The sequence below is a fragment of the Mus caroli genome, chromosome 7 (genome assembly GCF_900094665.2).
Source record: "Mus caroli chromosome 7, CAROLI_EIJ_v1.1, whole genome shotgun sequence".
Lineage (NCBI taxonomy): Eukaryota > Metazoa > Chordata > Mammalia > Rodentia > Muridae > Mus > Mus caroli.
In genome coordinates this window covers 23,449,662-23,475,230 of record NC_034576.1, presented here as the reverse complement: position 1 = coordinate 23,475,230, position 25,569 = coordinate 23,449,662, and the positions used below count along the sequence as shown (strand labels likewise).

Sequence of the window (25,569 nt, the reverse complement as noted above, 5' to 3'; positions counted from 1 at the left end):
AACTTAACAGTGACAAAAATAGTCTGTATTCTACCACCAGGTCACTTTCCCAGCCCCTCTCTAGAAGATTCTAGGCAGGCGTCCCCTCACATCTCATGGGGATTCTGTAAAGGGATTCTGACTCTGATGCTCAGTCAAGCGCCTATAGCTTCACAGCTGAAGTTCTAGCTTTTATAATGCAGTATAATATGGGTGTTGGTATTCTGTCTAAACTCCACCCCCACAGTTACCTGGCAACAGCCAGGTAGGCCTGGCCCACTAGAAAAGGGGCTGCTTGCCCCCTCATCCCTCTCTTACTCTCCTACTCTTGCCTCTCTCTCTTGCCTCCTGCCCTCTTGCTCCCCTTCTCCCCATTTCCTTCCCTCTGCTCTCTCCACATGATCATGGCCAGCCTCTACTTCTCTACTCTCTCCTTCTCTCTGCCTTTCTCTGCCTCTACTACTCTCTTAACTCCCCTCCCTATGCCCTAAATAAACTCTATTCTATGCTATATCGTCATGTCACTGGTCCCTCTGAGGAAAGGGATGCCTTGGCTTGGGCTCGCTGAGGGACCCCCTCCCCCACACCTCACCACACCCCCATAGAACACATTTTTATACCTCTATATCTTATTATAATCACAACAATGGGACTTCAATGTTTTAAAAAGTATCCACAGCAGGACATGGTGTCCCATGCCCTTAATACCAGTACTTGGGAGGTAGAGGCAGGGAGGTTTATGAATTCGATGCCACCCTGGATTACAGAGGCAGTTCCAGGACAGCCAGGGCTACACAGAGAATCTCTGTCTGGGGCGGGGGTGGGGGGTGGGGGGAGAAAAAAGCGACCACCACCACCAACTTATCTACAAGTGTCTTTCATTGCATTTTATAAATGAAAAACAAACAAACAAAAACAAAAACAAAAAAACCAAAACTCCCAAATCCCGAAAAGCATCTCAGGAGAACAAACTCCCAAAAAAGCTATATCCAGGGACCTAACTACCTAACAGCTGTTAAAACAGCTAGGCGGTTAACCAAACTTTAGCATTCTGGGAAATGTAGTCCCAAAAGAGCACCAGAGCTATGCGCTTCCACTGAGGCATTCTGGGAATGGTAATTCCCGCTCCAGAGGCTGCCAAAGTCGCTTCCACTTCCGCAAACCAAGGCGGCCTGGTGGTGCTTCTGGTGAAGTGAGATCCTGGAGATTTTCTGTGGCCCTGCACGCTCTTGCTCCTGGTATGTCTCCTCGGGGACTGAGTCCATTGCTGGGGAGAAGTGAGAGGCGGAGGGATGGGGTGGGGGGCACTCCTCTCTATCTTGGACTCTTCCTGAAGTGGCGCTGCCCAGGACTCCTGGACCCGTCTCAGCTGCTTGTGGAGCCCCAGGGAGAGTCTAGCTTTCCACTGGAGTCTATCAGAGGAACGGTGATGGCAGATAGCAGTGCCCTAAAGCCTTAAGTAGTATGCAACTCTGGTTGTGATGTGATGTGATGTGATGTGATGTGATGTGATGTGATGTGGTGATGCGATGCGATGCGATGCGATACGATGCGATGCGATGCGATATAATATGATTTACTTACTTAGAGAGGTAGGCATGCCACAGCTTGTATACTGACAAGATCAGAAGGCAACTTTTGGAAGTTCAGTCACTTCTTCCACTGTGTGGGGTCCAGAGACTAGGCAGATCAGTTTCAGCGACAGTCGCCTTTACCTGGGATTTAGGTTTTTATAGGTTGTTATCTTTATGCACGTGGGAAAAGAGACTTTGTGGAGGTTCTTGCAAATGAGCAACGATTACTAGTAATTAAGCCTTTTACAGCAAGACAGAGGGATAATTTCACTCCCATGTATGCAAACAACAACATATAAGATAGCTGTCACAATTGACTGACCCTTCTGAGAGTGGTGGTCAGTCAAGACACAGCATGCATCAGCGTTTCGGGCTTCTTAAACATTTTTTTTTTTTTTTGGAAAACCCATCACCACAGCAGCCTTGTGAAGGTAAGAGTGCCCAGCACCCCTGAAGCTTCCAGAAATAGAGAATGTGGTGAGTGAGTCTGGTAACCTGGAGGCTTAGTAGGAAGTAGGCAGAAAAGCCTGGTCAGCGTGCACAGCCTTGGGGCTGATGGAGAAGCTGAGGAAGCCATGTGGACCAACTGTCCTAGCAGTGTTCTCACGAAGCCCCTCTTCCCCCAGCTTGCTTCCCAGAGCCCTGCCTTTTCTCAAAGAGAAGAGAACAATGACCAAGTTACAGGTAAGTCGGGTTGCTTCCACCATTCCTCACAGTGCTAGAGATTGGAAACAGGACCCCTGCATGCTGGGCAAGTGCTCCGCAGCCGAGCCATTCTGAACTGCATGAAGGAAGAGGGGAAGTTGCTGAGAAGAAAGGTCTAGAAGGAGGAGGGATAAGAGAGGACAGTGGGGACATGTGCTCAAAGTGCACTGCACACGGGAAAGTGTACAAGGATGAGTAAAATAAGTTGAACTAGAGAAAGTGGGCTGGAGAGATGGCTCAGTGGTTAAGGGCAGTTTGGTTCCCAGCACCCACATCTGATAGTTTACAACTGCCTGTAACTCCAACTCCAGGGTGTCTAGCGCCCTTTCCTAACTTCCCAGGGGTCTGCACACATATATACACACAGACACACATACATTTAAAAAACTGTTAAGTTCACTTATATTTTAAAGGTGACATCATTTTCCAAAGTTTGCCTAATTTTATTCTGCAAATAAATACAAGTCTTCCCTATTCATGTGATTTATGAATTTTTTCACTTTAAAATTTTGCATGATGATGATGATGAAATGAGGGAGTTATAACCATGCCAAGGTCATCTTTTGGAAGTTGGGCTTTCTTCTTCTACCTTGCTGAAACAGGGTCTCCTGTTTCTGGGACTCTGTGGAGACAGGTCCTGGTGCTCATTGGCAGCCATCCTACCTTTTTTTTTTTTTTGGCAAGTTCTAAGCCACAGAAAGACCCTGACTCTAAAACAACAGCAACAAAAACGGTGGTTAGTACCCGAGGAAGAGCATCAGAGACTGCCCTCCAACCTCTACATGCTATACATCAATATACGTGCATGCATGCAGACATGTGGGCACACACACACAGACCTCTGCTCGCCCTCACTTCCTGCACGGGGTGTCCTGAGCATTCATTTCCTGAGCAACCAGGGAGAGTGTACGGCTGCCATGGTGATGAAGAAAGGACAGACACACAGACACGTGTACAGACAAGCTGGGATCGAATGAGCTGTGTGCTCTGATGGAGACACACCAGCAGCCCTGAAACTCAGTGCATTTTTAGACACCGCTGAGCACCCAGGAGCCATGATTCAGGAAACTGCAGCATGAATACTAATGCACAGGGGTATTTTACATGGAGTTCAGCCAAGCTCTCCAGCTACACAGTGCCCTCAGCTCCAGGGAGTAGATGCTTGTTTTGCTTACAACAGTGGTGATTTTCCCAGGTAATTTCTGGGCAGCAAGTATCCCTGATTTTCTGTATTCTGATCTAAGCTGGACACTTTAAAATTTGGGGGTACTTTGGTAACTGATTAAAAATGGCAGTTTTCTCAACTTTCCTTAATGAGGTTGTGTGTTTCGCATTTATTGTAAGTATATGTATGGTGAATTACACACATGCTCGCGTGTGCGCTCTCTCTCTCTCTTTCTCTCTCTCTCTCTCACACACACACACACACACACACACACACACACACAGTGTAGCCTTTATGGAACACTGTGTGGCCATGATTGGCTTAATACAGACAACAATGATAGTATTGTTGGGGACATATTGGCTGCTTGATGCATATCACACTGTGTTCTAGGTCCCTTCTGTGGTCTCATTTAATCCCTTCAGGCACATTGATATGGAGGGACTGTTATGCAGATGGTAACTACCAATAAAATCAGGCTGGAGCCTTAAAGTGTGAACCAAGGTCCTTAAGCTTTACCGAGCTGGTGCTCACAAAATTGTCCCCGAATGAAACTACTGTTGGCAGAGCTGTGTTCCTGAGAGCACGGAATGAGCTGCATGGCTCTTCCAGAAGGTTTCGGAAGGCTGGTATCATATTCTCTCCCCTGACCCCCAAGATAGTTTGTGTAGCCTAAGCTGCCCTAGAACTCACTCTGTAAACCAGGCTGGCCTGGAACTTGGAAATCCTCCAGCCTCTGCCTGCTGAATGCTGGGATTAAAGCCATGGCCCAACCACAGTCTGCCTTAGTTTCTCTATTGATGCAACAAAACACCATGACCAAAAAGCAAGTTGGGAAGGAAAGGGTTTATTTGCCTTATACTTCCACATTGCTGTTCATCATCGAAGGAAGTCTGGACAGGAATTCAAACGGAGCAGAAACCTGGAGACAGGAGCTGATGCAGAGGCCATGGAGGAGTGCTGCTTACTGCCTTGTTCCCTATGGCTTGCTCAGCCTGCTTTCTTATACAACCCAGGATTGCCAGCCCAGGATTGGCCCCACCCACAATGGGTTGGGGCCTCCCCCATCAATCACTAAGAAAATACTTACATCTAGATCCTATGGAGGCATTTTCTTTTTTTGTTGGTCTTTTGAGTCAGGGTTTCTCTCTATAGTCCTGGCTGTTGTCTCTGTAGACTAGCCTGGCTTCAAATCCACAGAGAACAGTCTGCCTCTTCCCAAGTGCTGAGATTAAAGAGGTGCACCACTGTCACTCAGTTTCGGAGGTATTTTCGTAATTGAGGGTTCCTCCTTTTAGATAACACTAGCTTGCATGAAGTTGACACAAAACCAGCCAGTACAGCCTTTTAGATCGACAGGCCTCAGGACTTAATGAGTGATTCAAACTTGAGTGCCATTCACCAGATATTTCTGAACACACAAGCATTCCATAAGTTGGAGAATTTTTTGATCTGGGAATATTTGCATAGTCTTTCTAATAAAGAATTCTGAATCTGAAATTCATAATCTTGCTCAACACAAAAAATTTTAAAGGATGTCATCACTCATGAAATGGTTTCAGAGCATTTTGGATTTGGGGATGAAAATACACCTGAGCTGTACTACGCAAGAGGATCTGGGCATCATGAGTGTAGGAGGAGCCGGGCATCATGGGTATAAGAGGAGCTGGGCATTGCCAGCTGTCTCCAGCACGTTGCTCCCGACATGGGTTGGTGCTTTCCAATTCTGAAATCTGTGACTTCCCAGTTAATGTCCCGGACCTAGTGACCTAGCTGTGGCAATAACACCAAGTTTCTTGCATAGCATTTTTTCTCTTTGCTGCCGCCATGGAAATGGGTGAAGAGGTATACTGGCTGGTGATGTGTGTCAAGTTAACACTAGCTAGAGTCATCAAAGAGGCAGAAGCCTCAGTTAAGGAAATGCCTCCATAGAATCCAGCTGTAGGGCATTTTCTTAACGAGTGAGTGATGTGGGAGGGCCCAGCCCACTTTGGTGGGGCCATCCCTGGGCTGATATCAGGTCCTGGGTTCTATAAGAAAGCAGGCTGAGCAAGCCATGATACGCAAGCCAGTAAGCAGCACCTCCCCTTAACCTCCGCATCAGCTCTGTCCTCCAGGGCCCAGCCCTGCTTGAGTTCCCATCCTGACTTCCTGCAATAATGAACAGGAATATGGAAGTGTAGCCTAATAAATAAACTTTTTCTTCCCAACTTGCCTTTTGGTCATGGTGTTTTGTCCCAGCAATAGAAACCCTAAGACAACAGGTTCTGTGTAAGCAGATGTTCAGGTCCTAGTGGCATTGGGAATGAATCTGAGGTGGCATGTGTGCTTGCCGTCACAGGAGGCAGTGACCTTCAGGGACGTGGCTGTGGTCTTCAGTGAGGAGGAGCTGGGGCTGCTGGACGCTGCTCAGAGGAAGCTGTACCACGATGTGATGCTGGAGAACTTCAGGAACCTCCTGGCAGTGGGTGAGGACGGGGCCCTGTGTCCTTGGTGATGTCAGAAGTTCACACCCCTGTGTCTGTTGCACTCCACTGCTTCCCTTTTAGGTTTACTTAATTTGTATTTTATGTACATGTGACTGTTTTGTCAGCATGTGTGTCTGTGCCACATTCACTCATGATGCCCACAGAGGCCAGAAGAGGGCATTAGATCCCCTGGAACTGGAGTTACAGATAGTTGTGAGCCACCATGTGCATGCTGCAAACACACCCTGGGTCCTGTGGAAGAGCAGCCAGAGCTCTGTATGGCTGCCACATCTCCAGCCTCCACTTTATTTTTTAAAACTGCATTTTACATATAGAAGCTGGTCTTTAAATATTTTAACATTTCTTGTGTGTGTGTGTGTATGTGTGTGTATTTATGGCTATGTCTTAGTTAATGCCATGACCATAAAGGAAATCATTTAATTGGGGCTTGTTTACTGTTTCTGAGGTTTAGTCCACTGTCATCATGGTGGGGAGCAGAGCAGCATTCAGGCAGATATAGTAGCAGAAATGTAGGCAGCAGGGAGAGAGAGATACTGGGCTTGGCTAGAGTATTTAAAACTACAAAGCCCACCCCAGTGACAACCTTCATCTTACAAGGCCACATCTTCTGATCCCTTTGAGGCTTGCCGCTTCCTAACACGAGTCTATGCAGGCCATACCTATCCACACCACCACATTGCGCTCCCTGGCCCCCATAGGCTTGTAGCTATAGCAGAATGCAAAATTCGTTCAGTCCAACCACGAAAGTCCCCAGAGTCTATCACAGTCTCAGGTTTATTTTGAAGTTCAAAGTTCAAGTTCTCTTGTGAGACTCATGCAATCTCTTAACTGTAACCCCCTGTAAAATCAAAATTAAAAAGCAGATCACAGAATCTGTCATACAGGGAGGAAAGGGAGCCCGGTGAGCAAAGACTGAACCAAAGCAAGAACAGAAACCAGGAGAGCAAACCCCAAACTCTGCATCTCTGTGATGTCACAGCGTCCTGCAGCTCTCCAACTCCTCCTAGCTCTGTTGACTGCAACACACTTCTTTCCCTTAGGCTGGTTCTCCTCCCTGTTAGAGGCTTTCCTTGGAGGTATTCCATTCCTCTGGCATCTCTGACCTCTTGGGGTCTCCAAGGCAATCCAGGCTACACCTTCACAGCTTCACACAATGGCCTCTCAGGGCCTCCATGCAGGGACACCCCTGCTACACATCTGGCCTTGGTGGCTTTCCTTAGTTTTAGGGAGTTTCCACAACTCCTCTCTTATGTCCTTGTCCCAGACAGGTAAGTACAGCCACCAAGTACCCCGGGACTGCTTCTGGTCTTGTGCAGGGTGCTTCCTTCTCCACACAACTAAAGAATCCTGTTGCATTGCTCCCTGTCTCGGACCATTGGCCTCCCATTTTACTCAGTAAAATCAAGTTGTTGCCATGTTATTGTTTTGTGGAACAGTTTTGCTATGTATCCAGGCTTGGCCAGAAATTTGTGATCCTCCTGCCTCAGCTTCCCAAGCACGAGGGTTACAGGTTTAGTTCACTGTGCCTGACTGGAACTCCATCTTCCTAGTTCCTTACACTCCAGTTTTACTGACCCCCCCTCAAACACCCCCCCCTCCTTGCTTCTTGTTTAGGTTTGGTCTCACTGTCTATTGTAATGCTAAGTGTGCTCCCCCTAGACCTGGAGTTTTCACTTAGACTCAAGTAACCTGGCTCCCAAGTTATTTCTGATCGATAAATATAGATGCCAACAGCTAAAAGCTAGGCAGAAGAGACATAGGTGAGGGCTAGGATACCTGGGCTTGGGGGTCAGAGAGAACCATGATGGGGAGAAGAAGGTGAAGGAGGAAGTAGAAGTGGCTATGGGTTAGGTGAGTTGAAGAGAACATGGCCCTGAGGGCTGGCTGACTGGACATAAGAGCAGCCCAGATGAAACATGGTAAGTAATAACTCAGGGTTATTGATAGGAAAGTAGGTTCTAATAGCATCTTGTGCTTTTTAAGGCTTATTGAAATATAAAGGTTGTTTATGTCTTTTATCAAGGAAAAAAATGGCCCAAGGCAGGGTAGAAACCCCAGGTCTGGATTAAATAATTTCTTCAATGGTTTTGGTCTTTGGTCTCAGCTGTTGTTACTTTCTTCCCCGTTGGAGTGCCATGACCTCCCCGTCCCTGCATTGGTCTTCTCAGCAGACCCTTCTCTGAGAGGCAGCTTTAAATGTGTCTCTCTCTCAGTCTCTCCATTCTGCACGTGCCTCCGCTGGTGTCTGAGCACCACCACCCCTGTTAGCACAGAGTAAGTTTTAGCTGTGGTGATGTACACCAAGACTGGAGTGGTTGCACACTTTGAGCAACAACAGCTCCACGAAGGTTGTACCCCTTGTGAGGCTGCAGCAACATCTATCCCCACAAAGCCTCCCTCTCCCAACCCGTAACCCCAGTCCTCAGCTTCTTTCTCTCTGTGACACTAACCGCTCCTAACGTGTTCTACAAGATACTAAGCTGCATCCCGGGAGCTGCATATCTGGAACACCGATCTTCTAATTCATTTGTTTCTTTTTTAAGGTTCAGAAGTTGTCCCATTCACCATAGTTGTTTCCTGTCCTTAGAGTTTGATCTTGGTTTATATTCTTGTTTCCTTAGTATACCTCTCAGATAGTGTTACAATCTTTGTTATTCTGCCAGGATGTCTGCATTAGGTTGGCAGCTGAGATATCCCTTCTTTATTTAGCCCCTTCCCCCTGCTCCTTTGTGAGCCTGGCATTCTTAGGTTGGAGAGATGGCATTTAAGGAAACCCACTTGCTCATGCCCTTGCAGTCTGCCTTTTTTCCTAGAGAAGCCCTCCTCTAACAGCAAGCGTATTTTGAGTCTTGCCATCTAAAAGCTGTAGCTCTCTTCTCATAGTTTCTAAGTATGCTTGTGAGATGAAGTTATTCCAGTCTTCTCCTATATGTATTCTCTGAAACACAGTAACTTCCTCAAACTGGACATCATCATTTGTGACTTAGCTGTTCCAAGCTATCCTTGTACACTCTCTCTTTTCCTTAGCCTCCAAAGCTCACTGTGATTTCCCATTACACTCTCATAACTTGGATGAGTCAGGTTAGGACCAGGCAGGTCTGGTTTTCTCTGCTCCCTACAGTCTCCTGGTCAATTGTGGATGTCTCTTGAATGTGCATTCTGTTTGCTGTAGATCTTTCTTCTTCAGAACTTTTGTATGTTCATCTTTGGTGCTGGTCTCTAGGTAATGTGTCCAGAGAGAAATAATGCCCCCATCCTTGCTGATATTACCTTCTATTATTTGTTCTTTCAGGAGGCCAGAGTCCAAATAAGATGGAGATTGTTGACGCAACAGGATTAAGGTGCCTTTCACTGGGGAAGCTTCTCTGCTGGGGAATAACAAGCCATAATATCAACAAACTAGCCAGAGCTCCAGAAGCTGTAATCAACACTCAGGGAAAGTGTTCTCACTCATTGGAGCAGTGCCACTCCTCCTGCCACAGGGTATCAGAAGAGCCTCCCCGGGCTTCTGAGGATGACAGTTCTCCTGATGATCTGACAAATGGCCATTCCAGCATTACTGAAAATCAGGAATTTCTGTCTGGGAGAGCCCAGGGTTCTTGGAGTAAAAGACGTCTTAGGAAAGGACAGAACCATCAGAAAAACTGTCTGCAGACTCTGATAAAAAACAAGCCACAGCTGTTGGCTCAGCATTCTCCTGTACATAGTACACAGGAGGACACCAGGCATAGCTTCAGTAGTGTACCAGTTCAACAAAGCATTCATCCAGGAAGAAAGCGCTACAGGTGTCAAGAGTGTGGCAAGGCTTTCAGTCACAGCTCAGCACTTCAGACTCACCAGAGAGTGCACACAGGGGAGAAACCCTACAGGGGCAACAGCTGTGGGAAAAGCTTCGGTCGTAGCTCGGATCTCAACATCCACTGCCAAGTGCACACTAGAGAGAAACCTTACACATGTAAAGTGTGTAAGAAGCGCTTCATGCAGTGTTCACATCTCCAGGCTCACAAGAGAATTCACACAGGAGAGAAGCCATATAAGTGTGGCGACTGTGGCAAACGCTTCAGCTGTATCTCGAACTTTCACATCCACCAGAGAGTCCACACTAAGAGCAAACTGTCCAAGTGTGATTATGGGAAGTCCTTCGGCTTGAGATGCAACTTCCACAGCCACCAGCGGGTCCACACAGGAGAGAAGCCATATAAATGTGAAGAGTGTGGGAAGGGGTTCAGTTCAGCCTCAAGCTTCCAAAGCCACCAGCGGGTCCACACAGGAGAGAAGCCATTTGTCTGCAGTGTGTGTGGAAAGGGCTTCAGTCGGAGCTCATACCTTCAGACTCATCAGAGAGTGCACACAGGGGACAAGCCCTATCAGTGCGACAGCTGTGGGAAGGGCTTCACACAGAAGTCACACCTCCAGGCCCACGAGAGAATTCACACAGATCAGAAGCCATATAAGTGTGGAGACTGTGGCAAACGCTTCAGCTGCAGCTCAAACCTTCACACCCACCAGAGAGTCCACACAGGAGAGAAACCCTATAAATGTGAGGAGTGTGGGAAAGGGTTCAGTCTTGTCTCTGGGCTACAGGCTCATCAAAGAGTCGAAACTGGCAAGAAGCCATTCAAATGCAATGCATGCCAGAAGCGATTCAGTCAGGCCTGGAACCTCCATGCCCACCAGAGGGTGCACACAGGGGAGAAGCCCTACAAATGTGACACGTGTGGGAAAGCCTTTGGCCAGAGGTCTGGTCTCCAAATCCATCAGAGAATTCACACTGGGGAGAAGCCGTTCAAGTGTGAGGAGTGTGGGAAGGAATTCAGCTTGAATTCTGGGCTTATTGCTCACCGGAGAGTCCACACAGGAGAGAAACCCTATGAGTGCCAGGACTGTGGGAAAGGCTTCAGTCTTGCCTCAAGTCTACGGACTCATCAGAGAGTTCACACTGGTGAGAAGCCCTTCCAATGCAATGAGTGCCAGAAGCGGTTCAGTCAGGTCTCACACCTCCAGTCCCACCAGAGAGTGCACACTGGGGAGAAGCCCTACAAATGTGACCGGTGTGGGAAAGCTTTCAGCCAGAAGTCTGGGCTCCAAGTCCATAAGAGAATTCACACTGGGGAGAAGCCGTTCAAGTGTGAGGAGTGTGGGAAGGAATTCATCTGGAGCTCAGGGCTTAGTGCTCACCGGAAGGTTCACACAGGAGAGAAAGCCTACAGACGTCGTCAGCAGTATGGGAAGGGCCTCATCAGGCCTCACACTTCCGATTAACAGTCTGTTTCAGTGTAAACATAGCAGGAGCATTATATCAACCCTGTAAGAAAATAATTGGAAACAAAATATAAGTTAGCTATTATACAATGAGAAAAACCATTATGACACATGGCGAATTATATAGTCAAATAGCATTCTGATAGGAAATGATACATGTATATTTATATTTAACAATTTTATATACCCTGGATATAGAATTAGAAGTCCAATCAGATGCAATTAGGGACCATGTTTCCAGTATCTTCTTTTGATTCGGTCTCTGGCATGGTGGAGAGTCTCCAGATGATGATGGCTGAAGTGGTCATGGAGGAAGTGGCAGGTATCCAAGTCTCTGTCCATAGAGAAGACGTGGCACAATCAAGTGGTCTGGCATCTATAGGGTCCTATAAATATATAAACAGAACTTCTTCTGAAAAAAACATCTAGTCTTTTTTATTGTCCAATTAGTAGGTCTTCATTAGAGGCTTGAGATTTTCAAAGGGCGACTTATTTTTTGTTCTATGATAACAGTATGTGTGGCATGAATTAGTTAAACTGCTCTATGCTTCCAACAGGCTGCACATGCACACCTGCCCAAGAGCTCTCTGGATTCATAAATGAAAGATGCATGCACATACTAGTTAATTTTGATATGCCTTGGCTGGCTTAAAGGCTGGGCACTTCTAATCCTTCCCAAGGCTAGCAAACACTACCCTCCAATATTCCAGAGCTAACATTCTTTAATATCTATATTTCATCTCTGTTACCCCGGACCCAATCAGGGAAGTGGCCACTAGGGCCACTTACCTGAATTTTTACATGACTGGTCCATCCTATACCCCTCCAATGGAGATTCTGCTTCTTCCCCTCCCTTCTAAGCCCTGGGATCCTAAAAGTCCCGCCTTTGTCTGTCCTGCCTAGCCATTGACTGCTGGGATCTTTATTTACCAATCAGAACCAACTGAGGGCAAGCTCCCTCAGTGTCTTATGTGCAGACACTCCTGTAAGCAGTTTTGGAGACCAAAGTTAACATAACACAAGCAGCCTGAAGCCAAACCCACTTCAGGGATGAGTAATTGTGATCTTATATTGTAATGTATGTGTCTGTCTTTTAAGGTCCAATGAGCTCATTCCATAATAGCTCGTCCCTGTGAATTGTAGGAAATGTCCGTGGAGTATGAGAAATTAAGACTCAAACACCAATTTTTAAAAAGCTTTTTAACTTCAAACAAGGGTGTTGTCTGGTTTTTAAAAGCCCTTGGCATATCCAAGATTATAAAATAATGAAACAAATGCTGTATCATATCTTTGAAAGTTTTCCCAGGTTAGGCAAAGGCATAAATATCAATGAGAAAGAACTAAGTGTCCATACATATAAGAATAAAGGCTAACTTTCCAAAAGGCAGGACAGAGGTACCGTTTGTTTTAAATCACAGAGACTCCGGTTTATCAGGGATTAACTCCCAGGAGGAGCTAGCAGGAATGCAGGAGCAGTTTAACCGAGTGCTGTAAGATTTTGCTAAGTTGCCTTTGTAGGGAAAGCAACTTTTTGCCAAGGAACTAATTTAATCCTTACCTTCATGCATAGGGCCATGAAGCAGAGAATGAGCTTGGACGTGTCCAATAGAGAAAGGCAATTTCTAAATTGAAGCAAGACTTGTAATTCTGCAAATTGGGCCTAGAATCACGAAATAGTTATAAAACAGCGAAGCAGTTTTTAAAAGGGCTTGTCTTGAGTATTTAAAAGACAGTAACTATTGCCATTGGCTCCATTTGCTATACAAAGGTTTCTTGTGTGAGGAAAATTTCTTTAAGATCTTTAATAGTTAAGGTTGCCTGGAGTCAGTCAGTCTCTCTCCCTCCCTCCCTCCCTCCCTCCCTCTCCCTCCCTTCTTTCCTTCTTTCTGTCCATTCATCTGTCTGTCACTGTATCCACTGGCCAGCCTGCCTGCCTCCCTCCCTCCCTGCCTTCCTTCTTCGTTTCTTTCTTTTGGATATTTGGGCCCAGATTTTGTTGATGTTTAATATAACAAAGAACAATTGATTATTTTTCTCTGCTTCAGTTTTATCGATTTCTGCTTTGAATTTTTGTTTAATTTTTTTCTGTTTAATTTTTTTTTTTTTTTTTTTTATTTTTTNTTTTTTTTTTTTTTTTTTTTTTTTTTTTTTTTTTTTTTTTTTGCTGTCTACTGAATTTGGATTTGGATTGTTGTTGTTCAAAACTCCTGAATTACATTTTGAAGTCATTTATTTGTGCTCTCTCTGGTTTTTAAATCTATGTATTTAAAGCTTTAGATTTCTAGGACATTTACTAATCTGTCTCGGGATTTGTATTACACTTGAATTTAAATCTATTTCAAGCAGGACATATAATTTTGATTTCTTGATTTTTTTTAAATCGTTCATCATTAGTAATATGTTCTTTAGTTTTCATGAGATGGTTTAATTGCTAGAGATTTGTTGTTGATTTAAAGTTTTATAATATTGTAGTCAGATAAGATATCTGGAGATATTGCAAATTTGGGAATTTGAAAGGTTTCAAAAGTTCATGCCTGACTTGGTGCCAAGTGTCTCTCCCTCTGGTATTTTTTTGTTGAGTTATTTCTTCAAACCATTCCCCAATTCCCATAAACATTTCACATGTTAACTCTTTCATTCCCCTCTTTTTTTTTTTTTCCAGACATCTTAGATAACTCTTTTTGAGCCAAGTTCTTATGTATATCCATCTACAGTAAAAACCCTTCTTTAGTTAGGGAGGCTCTGGCCATTTTAAACCAATCACGAGGAGTCCCAAGCAATTTAAATTGCAAAGGTTCCTTTAAGTGATCCTAATCCATACCTAAAGATTCTCCCAGTTAAAACAAAAACAAAACAGTTTTAGAGGCAGGCAGATTTCTGAGTTCTAGGCCAGCCTGGTCTACAGAGTGAGTTCCAGGACAGCCAGGGCTACACAGAGAAACCCTGTTTCAAAAAAACAAAAACAAAAAACCCAACCAAAGATTCCCCTATAGCTGAGGGTGGCTTGTGGCATCAGCATGCCCAATAGGCCCCTTCCATTTCTTATGTTTTTCAGGGGGTCTTGTGGAATTGCTTACATTTAAATGCTGCATGGTAGGCCAGTTATATTTATGATATTTTGTTAGTTTCCTTTCTGAGTTAGATTACTCATCTGATGTTCATTTTTCCTCTTCTGATGCATCACTGCCCTCTCCTGAGCTCTTCTCAGACGTTTCTGTAGAGGGATAAACATTGTTCTTAGATCCTGAGTGAAACTGTAGTAACGGAGGTGAAGCTAATATCTCCTGAGCACCTATGACTTTTTGTCATCCACCAGTGCCTCCCTAAGCGTATTCCAAATAGCAATGACTGTAAGGGGCATGCCGAATCCTCCAGTCTCTGTAAACCAGTTCTCCCACGGATGCACATCTACAGTTAACCCTTCTGAAAACCAAGGACTGACTACAAAGTGAAGAAAGGCAGTCAGCTGGCTAGTGCCAACCTTAATGCCTTTTCCTTTAAGAGTATGATTAATACCATCTGTAAAGAACTCTCTGTAGATTTTACTTTGTCCCATCCTGATTCAATTCAGTGCTTCCAGTAGTTGATGGAATCTCTGCTGGTAGCTACAAACTATTTTCACTTACGGGGTCAGTACCAGATAGCAGGCCAGTGCTTACTACTAGCCAATAAAACTCCCACTAAAAGTGACAAGCTGCTATGTATTTATCAATAACCTATTGGATGCCTTCTTTCAGGCTGAACACACAGATTCCATTTTGGAGCTTTATATTTAGCAGCAAGCAATCGGGGTGCCTTCTTTTCAGGTGGAAGGGGCATTGCCTTTTCAGGCAGGGGTGTCTTCTTTCAGGCCACACAGATTCAGATTACTTGCTGGACCTAAACTGATTTTCACTAAGCAGTGGGCTAGCTAGGCCCTAGATGAGATCCTAACTCTCTTGAGACACACACAGACTTTTGGGGCTTACCTCAAGAAGTCCCTGTTCAAGGTGTCATTAGTCATGCTGGAGGCCAGCCCTGGCTGGTCTTTCTTGTTCCTTCTTCTTGAGGTAGTGGAAAGAGAAGAACATCAGTGGGGGTTAAGTCTTAGTCTTATGAGATATTTAGGGTTGCTGTATAATAATAAAATGTTTACCTATCTTAAATCTAAGTCACTTTGCTTCAGTAGCTGGCCTGAAGTTCCTCTGAAGCAAGAAATTGTTTAGTACCTCATTGAAAAACAGCAGGGAAGCCGGGCGTGGTGGCGCACACCTTTGATCCCAGCACTGGGGAGGCAGAGGCAGGCAGATTTCTGAGTTCGAGGCCAGCCTGGTCTACAAAGTGAGATCCAGGACAGCCAGGGCTATACAGAGAAACCCTGTCTCAAAAAACCAAAAAAAAAAAAAAAAAAAAAAGTATATAAAACAGCAGGGGATTAAATAAAGTAGCCTTTGTTTCTATCTCCACAGGAACTGCTCAGCTCTAACACCCAGCCTGCTAGTTGAAGTTGCAGGAAGAAAAAGGGACAGTTTGAGAAGTGATTTTAGCCTTTATTTCTAAGTTCTAAAAGGCTTTCTATGAAAGTTCTCTAAGAAAAAAGGGGGAAAGAGGGTTGTCTTGGCTCTTTGTCCTCAGCACTCAGACATCTTTTAGAATACATGATCACATGGTAAAAAGTTCATCACAAGTTTACACATAAATTCAAATCATTAATAAGAAATTTACAGCAGAGAATGTTTACATGCATATCCATGGGAGCAAGTATCTGGCTAAACATCCACTATCTGTCACTAGTTCTACAGGTTCATGGAGAGCTAAAAATCATAACTTTTGTGACTAGGTTATGGAGAAGTTTTGTATACGTAAACCCAGTCAATATTTTATCTTCCATCCTTGCACCTACAGTAAATCCTTAGTTCCCTTTTTATGACGCTTTGTTAATTGTTTTACAACCTCTTGGAATGTACTTCAAGTTGTAAATGTCTGCTTGCTATCTCAGAAGCAATTAACTGGTGACACTTGAAGGCTGACAGAGTTCTCATTGCAGTTTTGATAACAGAAAGGACTGAATGACAGTCCTATAATAAAAGAGCTTAATAATTACTAATATAATTTTAGAAATTCTTATAGGATCATCAAGAACTAAGAAATCATTTATTCATCTATATGGTATCACTTCTGATGTGATACATCTTTGTTGTTCTGCAGAAATCTGCTCAACAGGGTAGGCTAATAACTCGTGATTGTTATATATATTAATAATAACAGAAAAAATATTAATAGCAGGAATCTTTCCTAAAATGAAGTTCTCCTTGGCCTTGCCTAAATTGTAGGTTTTGATCCATGGAGGAACCATCTCAAGAAGATCACCTGCTAGCTTTTAGCTTCTCCTTGATGGCTCCTGGCAAACAGGAAATGTGCTAGAAGCTTCAGAATTTCACAAGAAACACCATGTTAACAGCAAAAATTTAAAAGGGGATTTTTCTGTCCCATGGCAACAAGCCAAAGGGGGAAAAATGGGAAAATGCCTTATTTGTCCTTTCATAACCAAACTCCATTATCTGAAGGGAGTAACCCAAAAGGTACACAAAGAAATGAAATTTGACAAATGGATGTATTTCATATGTGCGCCATAATGGTTTCTTTGTTAAAAATCAAATGTCCTTAGGCTTGTGGGTTTATTTCTGGGTATTTTATATTTGATTCTATTGATCAACCTGTCTGTTTCTGTACCAATACCCTGTAGTTTTTATTACTGCTGCTCTGGAGTACAGCTTAAAATCAGGGATTGTGATGGCTCCAGAAGTTCTTTTATTGTACAGGATTTTATAGAACAGAAAAATAGAACAGGTGATTCCACATCTCAGCATATTTTCATTGACTAGAATATGTTTAGTTATTTTTATAGAAATATAAGGACATCTTGTGGTATTTCTCATTTTGTTTAGTGTTATATCTCACCTTTCTTCACTCATTAGTAGGTTCATAGGCTATGGATCATAGCCTGGTTTCTTTATGCATATATATATATGCATATGTATATATATACACACACATATATGTATATACATATATGTATACACATATACACACACATATATGTATGTGTATATATGTATATATACATATTTCGCTGTGCCTCATAAAGCACTATCCCCAATAACAGTGCCTATTATTCCTTTAAAATGACAATCAAGCCAGTGATTTTGTTCTCTGTAACTTAAAATGCTACAGCTTTACCTGGAACTTTGTACATACTAAGTAATTGCTCAAGCATGCAGTTTGCATGTCAACCTCAGCAGAAATGCCTTTCTATGCAAATAGCTCAATGTTTAGTAGTAGTGGACAAACCACTACTGTACCAACATCAATATTCACAGGACACCTGGAATGCCTTTCTACTTTAGGCCACCATATTCTTTCATCCTGAAGTTCAACCATTTATAGCATCTGCTGTATTGTTAACTTTTGTAGTGTTTGTCAAATGCCTAACAGTCATTTGCTTCTTTGCTCTAATGGTATAGTTTAATCCTTCCCATGGCCCCATAGTGGTGTTCATCTCTCTCCTCAATGTGTATATGTCATCTTCAGGTAATCTTGCCATGTCGTAACTGAGGAGATAATGATTTCTGTAGTTTGTGTCACCAAGGAAAATTCTCATTCTGATATTCCAATCTAGGTTAGCTGTAGGTGTCTTTTACGTAATTAATACATAGACATAGACTAGATGATTCTGACTTCCTTGTGTTTACAGTTTACACTGAGGATTCCGCTCTTACTGTGATGCATTTGTTTAAATTTGCTTCTCCCTGGCTGTGATAAAGCACTGAGCAAAAGGCAGTTGGAGGAGGAAATGGTGTCTTTCATCTTCTACTTTACAGCCATTGTCTTAGGAAGCTAAGACAGGTGATCAAATAGGACCACGAGGCAGGAATGGAAGCAGAGACCAGAGTGGAATGTTGCTAATTGACATGCTCCCCTAAATTGCTCACTTACCTTTCTTATGTCAACCATGCTGACCTGATGAAGTATATATAGTACTACCTATAGTGGGCAGGACTATTCTGTAGCAATGATTAGGAACAGTAATATGCCACTGAAATTCTCATATGCTAATATTATGGAGGCAATTCTTGTATTAACATTTCTTTTTACCAGGTGTCTTAGGTTGTGTCAAAATGGCTATTTGCAGTGGTTTTTTTTTTTTCTGTAGTTAATATGGTTTCTTTATTCTGTCTTTGTAATGTTTGATGTAACCTCCCTTGAGAAGACTCTTTTCTATCTTAGGAGTGTGACTATCTCCATTTTCTGTGATTGCAATTAATATCAGGAACTGGAAGATGGCAGAGGATTGAGAGAAGTTATTGATAGAAGAGTGTTTTTGGGGACAGTATATGATATCCAGTTCCCAGATAACCCAAGCAAAAATGCTTGAATCTTACTCAGAAGGGGACATAAAATAGACATTAGAGATGGATGGAAGGGGGAACAGTGTAGGAGAGGGGATGGAAAGGGGAAATGGGGGGATCAGCTATAGGGAGAGCTGGGGAGAGAGAATAGAAATAAATTACAGGCAAGGGGACATCTCTAGGATGTGCCAGAGACCTAGGATGGGGAGGCACCAGAGATTCTATGGGTGTGGCTTTAGCTGAGACTCCTAGCAGTAGGGAATATGGAGCTTGAAGTGGCCATGTCCTGAAGCCAGGCAGAACTCTCAGTGGAAAACAAAAACTTCAACCCAAAATGTGTCTTGGGGACAAATATGGAATAGAGGCAGAGGGAATGGCCAACCAATGACTGGCCCAACTTGAGATCTATCCTATAGGCAAGAATTAATCCCTAACACTATTAATGATACTCTGCTATGCTTGTGACAGTAGACTAGAGTAATTGTCCTCTAAGAGCTCCATGCATTAGCAGATGGAAATAGATGCAGAGCCCCACAGCCAAACATTAGACAGAGCTTAGGGAGTCTTGTGGAAGAGTTGGGGGAAAGAATGATGGAATTGAAGAACATAGGAACTCCACAAGAAGACCAACAGAGTCAACTAACCTGGATCCCGAGGGCTCCTAGAGACTGAATCACCAACCAAACATCGAGGTCCAATCCCCAGAACCAATGTGGAAGAAAAGACAAATTCCTGCACATTGTCTTCTGACTGCCACAGGAGGGCCACAGACCACACATTCACACACACACACACACACACACACACACACACACACACACACACATTTTAAAAATTCCTTTAAAAACTCTGTAGCTAGTCAGTAGTGGTATACATCTTTATTCCCTGCTCTCAGAAGGGAATATGTAACTACGATGGCCTGGCTACTTCCTAGCCATGTGCCCTATAACTTAATCATGACCTGGCTGCTCCTGCTCCACGTAAGTCCTCATAGTGGTCCTGCATGGCGACCTCCTCACAGCCTTCTCCTCAAAGCCACCTTCTCATGGCATCCTTCTTTCCTTGACTTTCTCCACTCCACCAGGGACCCCCTACATTGGGATCAGAAGTCCTGCCTCAACTCTCCTTTACTACCAAACGATTGGCTATTGAGCCTTTAGTAATCAATCAGAGATGATGGAGAACAATTTTTACCCAACTTTAAGACAGGACATGTTTCATAGGGATGGCAATATCCATGGCTAGACTGCAACCAGATCCCTGAACCCAGAAACCAGCATCTGAATACACTGTGCACAAAACTATTCCCCAACACTGGGGTATCAGGGACTCATCATGTAGCACAGGCTTGCCTCAAGTTTGCTGTGTGAGGATAGCTATGAGTGATCGCTACTGTAGCCTCCACCAGCATTGAGCAGGCTGGCTCAGACCTGCTCTGCCACTATGAGACCACCTAGGGTGGAGCTTTCTACCTAGATAGGTCTATTGTTCTGCCACGTGTGCTCTTCTCCAAGATGCAGCTACCTCGGAGTGGCTGAACCTGTCATTCTTAGACATTCCTGAGATAAGCTGACAACCTGGTGACTGGCGACCGAGTGCTAACAACTCTGGGAGAGCCAGTGCTGACAGGCTGGTGGCAAAGCATTAGAGCCTGACATGGTGGGGAATGAGCCTTCCCCTGTTATAAGCTCAGACTCTTAAGTAAATATTGGGTCTTGATCAGAATCTGTCTTGGTCTCGCTATTTCTCCTGCCATTTCCTCCCATGCAGCTCCAGCCTCCCACTCAGGAACCCAGTTTGTATGGCTGTGAACCGCTACAGTTATGCCCTGGCTCTAGGAAAAGACAGTGTTATTACCCATGAGCAGTCAGGAGAGTCCCATGGAAGTTGGTAGAAGCAACAGGGAGAGTCCAGAACAGAAAACTTATAAGGAATGCTTCTGGATGGGCTGTGGTGGCACAGGCCTTCAATCCCAGTGCTCAGGAAGCAGAGGCAAGTAGATCTTTGAGTTTGAAGACAACCTACAGAGACAGTCTCAAACAGCCAAAACTACACAAAGAAACCCTGTCTCAGGAGAAAAAGATACACCATGGGCTGGAGTATTGCTGTGACAAGCCTGACCATGCTGTTTGTTGAAAGAATATGGAAGACTTTAGGACTTTGGACTAGGCTAGTGATTAGATGCCTTAATTACAACTTAATAATCTATCTACTCAAGTAGGAGCACAGAAAACAGTGCCGAGGGCAGTTTGAACTGTAGGGGCCCAGCTCAAGAACTTTCAGAAGCGAAGCATATTTGGAAGCGGCCTAGAGACTATTATGTGATTTTTGGAAAAAAAATGTGTATTATTTTTGCCCTTGTCATAAAAATATCTGCCTGAAATTGAATTTCCATGAGTTTTGAATTGATGGTATAAGCAGAGGAGATTTCAAGACAGCCTAGTACTGAGCATCCTGTAGCCCTTCATGTCTGCTCTTGCTCCGGATGGGTCCTCTCTGGGACCAAGTCTGCAGCCTGGGAAGAGGCAGGCATCTGTAGCAGTAGACTTTGTCTCAGGCAGCACTGTCTGGGCTTCCTGGACCCATCTCAGCTGCTTGTGGAGCCCCCCAGAGAGTCTAGCTCCCCATGGGAGTGTGGCAGAGGAGCTGTGATGACAGATGGCAGTGTCCTGAAGCCTCAAGTGGCATTTAATCCTGATTATTAAATGTGATTTTTTGCGTTTATTTACTTACTTAGAGTAGGGTGTGCCACAGTGTGTGCAGAATCGGTCAGAAGAAAACTTGTGGGGGTCCAGTCTCTCCTTCCATGGTGTGAGGTTCAGAGACTCAAACTCAGGCAGTCAGGCTCAATGGCAGTCACCTTTACAAGCTGAACCATCTTGTAGTGACAAATTTTTCCTTTAGGTTTTTGTTGGCCATTATCTTCATGGCAAAAGGGACTTTGTGGAAATGTTTACTGTAATTAAACCTTTTAAGTGAGACTCAGAGGGACATATTTTCACTGCTACCCTTGAAACAATTATATATGTAAGATAGCTGTCACAATCGACAGACCCTTCTGAGAGTGGTGGTCAGTTATTATATAGCATTCATCGGAGTTTGGGGCTTCTTAAACATTTTTTTTTTCTGGGAAGCCATGTGGACCAACTGTCCTAGCAGTGTTCTCATGAAGCCCTTCCTTCCCCAGCTTGCTTCTCAGAGCCCTGCCTTGTCTCAAAGAGAAGAGAACAATGACCAAGTTACAGGTAAGTCGGGTTGCTTCTCCCATTCCCCACAGTGCTAGTGATTGGAAACAGGACCCCTGCATGGCGGGCAAGTGCTCTGCGGCTGAGCCTCTCTGAACTGCATGAAGGAAGAGGGGAAGTTGCTGAGAAGAAAGGTCTGGAAGGACCTTGCTGAAACAGTCTCCTGTTTCTGTGTCTATAGACTCCGTAGACACACTCAGATGCCCTGGTGCTCATCAACAGTCATCTTAGACGATTTGGCAAGTTCCAGGACAGTGAAAGGCTCTGACGCAAAAACAACAAAAAACGGTGGCCTGCACCAGAGGTTGTCTTCTCGCCTCTATCTGTATGTGTACCCTCATGTACATAAATACAGATACATGCAAGGCATACATGTGTGGACACTTGCACGCAGAACACTGGACACCCTCATTTCCTGCATATGGCCTTATGAGAGTTCATATCCTGAGCAACCAGGAAGTGTCTGGCTACTGCCATCTGCACAGCTTCCATGGTTGACCTAACATGGGTGTACTGGTTTAAATATGCCTGGCCCAGGGAATGGCACTATTAGGAGGTGTGGCCTGGTTGGAGTAAGTGTGCCACTATGAGCATGAGCTTTAAGACCCTTGTCCTAGCTGCCTGAATGCCAGTCTTCTCCTAGCAGCCTTCAGATGAAGATGTAGAACTCTAGGCTCCTCCTGCACCATACTTGCCTGGATGCTGACATATTCCTTTCATGATGATAATGGACTGAACCTCTCAACCTGTACGCTAGCCCCAATTAAATGTTGTCCTTATAAGAGTCTCCTTGGTCATGGTGTCTGTTCACAGCCGTAAAACCCTAAGACACTGGGTGATGAAGGAATGAAGAAAGGACAGACACACAGACACATGTACAGACAAGCTGGGATCAAATGAGCCGTGTGCTCTGATGGAGACACACCAGCAGCCTAGAAACTCAATGTACTTATTAGACACCACTGAGCACCAGGAAGCATGATTCAGGAATTTTAACATGGATACCAATGCCAAAGGGTGTACTTTACATGGTGTTCAGTCAAGTTCTTCACCTAGCCAATAGTGTTAGTACTAAGTAGTAAATGCTTGTTTTGCTAACAACAGTGGTGATTTTCTCACTTAATTTGTAGGCATTAAGTATCCTTGATTCTCTATATTCTGGCCTAAACTGGACACTTTTTAAAGTCTTGGATACTTTGGTAAGTGATAAAAATAGCAGTTTTTCTGAATCTGTTCTTACTTAATGCAGTTTAGTTATATATTCATTGTGCATACATGGATGGTGCATATTAAATGGCATAACCCAGACAATGATGATAGTGTTGTTGGCTTAATGCATGCCATACAAGCGTCCTAGTTTCTTTCTGTGGTCTCACTTAATTCCTTCCAGGACATTTTGATGGAGGTACTGTTATTCAGATGGGGAAACTGAGGCACTGAGAAGTTGTCCAAGGTCATCAGGCCAGAGCCTTGAAGTGTGAACTGAGGTCCTTCAGGTTTGCAGAGCCTGTGCTCACTCACACCACTGACCCTGATGCCATGATATTCACAGAGATATGTTTCTGAGAACACACTACACTTCACACTACAGGTGTGAGTGGGAGCGCTATGCCCCAGGAAGCTGACTACAGGGCTTGTACAGGATTGCTGAGGATTACAAGTATGAAGGCAGGGGTGAGGTTGGTGAGCACTTTCAAATAGTCTTACAGGGAGGGCCCTTCTCCATTTGCTTAGGGAATAGCTGAGACCTAAGCCATGTGAACCTCTGCCCAGCAGATACAGAGACCACTTCCTGTGAGGAAATGATGCTTCAGTCAACATTACTTCTCACAGTCATCCACTTTGGTTAAAGCCTTTCCCACAGCCTCTTTGTGAAGACTTGGATAGATGGTGAGAGCTCCCAGCCATGGTATCCCAAAGGTAGAAACCTTGAAAATCTTGTACATGGTAACGATATATTTATAGAACAATTTTCTGCTCATCTGTGGTTTCTGACATTTGTAAAGAATTGATCTCTCAGCCAGGAGGTAATGGCACAAATCTTTAATTCAGGAACTCCAGAAGTAAAGGCAGATGGATCTCTGGGTTTAAGGCCAGACTGGTCTACAGAGCAAGTTGCAGGATAGTCAGGTCTACACAGACAAACCCTGTCTCAATAAACAAAACAAAACAAACAAACAAACAAAAAGAAACAAACAATCTTCCAAACATGAATGCTCCTGTAGGATGAAATTTAAAAGTGTCAGTTTTTTCCTAACTGGGCTCTCTCCCAAATAATTGAGACAGACATTTATAGATTTATTCACCAAGCTTTAGGCACAATAACTGAGCAGAATTCCTAACCCTCTATGTTATCTAAACTACTTACTAGCCACATGCCCTGAGCAACTTGCATTTAGTCTTGTCTCAGCTACCTCTGCGACACCTGTTTATTCTCAAGCAGAACTCCGGAGCTTGGCGATTCCACACAATGCCTGTCCTCATGGCAACCCGGTACTTCTTCACCCGTCCTGTGACCCCATTCTTTCTCTTTCTCTTCTCTCTCAACCCCCTGGCTCAGATCAGAAGTCCAGCCTTTCTATCTCCTCTGCCCAGTCATTGGCTGTTTAGCTTTTTAATAACACACCAGAGATAAATGGAGAGCATTGATACAAGAGATGGTCCAATATTCATGACAATGCCAGTGTCTGCACTATAACCAGTTCTGAGGCACAGAAATCAACATCTGAATTTATAGTGCACAAGACCCTCCTCCAACATCTCCCCTTTCAGTGCATTGAAAAGCTCTTTTCCTTATAATAATAACAATTATGAAACAATTATGAAAACTATCAGGTAAGAATTCCATTCACGGGGGTGGGGAGGGGCGCGGGGCCGGGGGCGGCGGGGGCTCCGGGGCCACGCCGGGGGCCGCGGGCTAACGCTGACGCGGGCCGCCGTCCTCAGGACGTGTTTCTCATGATCCGGCGCCACAAGACCACCATCTTTACGGATGCCAAGGAGTCGAGCACCATGTTTGAACTGAAGCGCATCGTCGAGGGCATCCTCAAGCGGCCGCGGGAGGAGCAGCGGCTTTACAAGGATGACCAGCTCCTTGATGATGGCAAAACTCTGGGCGAGTGTGGCTTCACTAGCCAGACAGCAGCACGGCCACAGGCCCCAGCCACAGTGGGCCTGGCCTTCCGAGCAGATGACACCTTCGAAGCTCTCCGCATTGAGCCCTTCTCCAGCCCTCCAGAGCTTCCAGATGTGATGAAGCCACAGGATTCTGGAGGCAGTGCCAATGAACAAGCTGTGCAGGGAGGGCCTAGGCCTACCCCCTAGAGACCCATTCCCCCAATAAAAAAAATTTGGCTGTCAAAAAACAAAACAAAACAAAACAAAAAAACAAAAAACAAACAAACAAACAAAAACAAACAAAAAAAAGAATTCCATTCACAATGTCCAGTCCATTTGTAATTGGCAACTTTGGAGAAAGTACTCAACTATTTATATTATCCGGTTGAGTTCAGAGTTCTGCGCTTAAATTGTTTTCTATCATACCTTGCATTTATCAACTTAAAAAAAATCTACTTAGACATAAAAATATCTTTTAAAAACATTTTCTTAAATCCTAAACACTTTAAGCTTCGTTGAAGATTATAAGAATTTAGCCTTCAACCCAATCAGAATCTTGAGAAAGAATAAATATTACCCGAGGACGCAGGAAGTGCAGAGCAGACAGCTTCTCTCCTCTCCCCTCCCCTCCCCTCCCCTCCCCTC

The 25,569-nt window shown here is 44.3% G+C and overlaps 1 protein-coding gene and 1 pseudogene across 2 annotated transcripts; both read left to right on the top strand.

Annotated features, from left to right (window-relative positions):
• The first annotated feature begins 1,118 nt into the window (after positions 1 to 1,118).
• On the top strand, positions 1,119 to 21,834 carry LOC110298163 (zinc finger protein 235-like). Of its 2 annotated transcripts, XM_029479666.1 has the most exons (5): positions 1,119 to 1,217; positions 2,180 to 2,237; positions 5,765 to 5,891; positions 9,205 to 10,854; positions 21,750 to 21,834. In XM_029479666.1, exons 2-5 carry the CDS (start codon positions 2,223 to 2,225, stop codon positions 21,794 to 21,796), a joined length of 1,839 nt encoding a protein of 612 aa, XP_029335526.1. In that variant the 5' UTR covers positions 1,119 to 1,217; positions 2,180 to 2,222; the 3' UTR covers positions 21,797 to 21,834. The 2 variants fall into 2 exon arrangements, with proteins under 2 accessions (XP_029335526.1, XP_021022877.1); XM_021167218.2 differs by lacking the exon at positions 21,750 to 21,834 and having other exon boundaries at positions 9,205 to 11,596.
• A 1,581-nt stretch (positions 21,835 to 23,415) lies between these two features.
• On the top strand, positions 23,416 to 25,163 carry LOC110298634 (annotated as a pseudogene).
• Positions 25,164 to 25,569: the final 406 nt, after the last annotated feature.

Coding starts and splice junctions, on each gene's coding strand:
- LOC110298163 (XM_021167218.2), top strand. Junction 5,892..9,204: donor CAGGAACCTCCTGGCAGTGG/GTGAGGACGGGG, acceptor TTGTTCTTTCAG/GAGGCCAGAGTCCAAATAAG.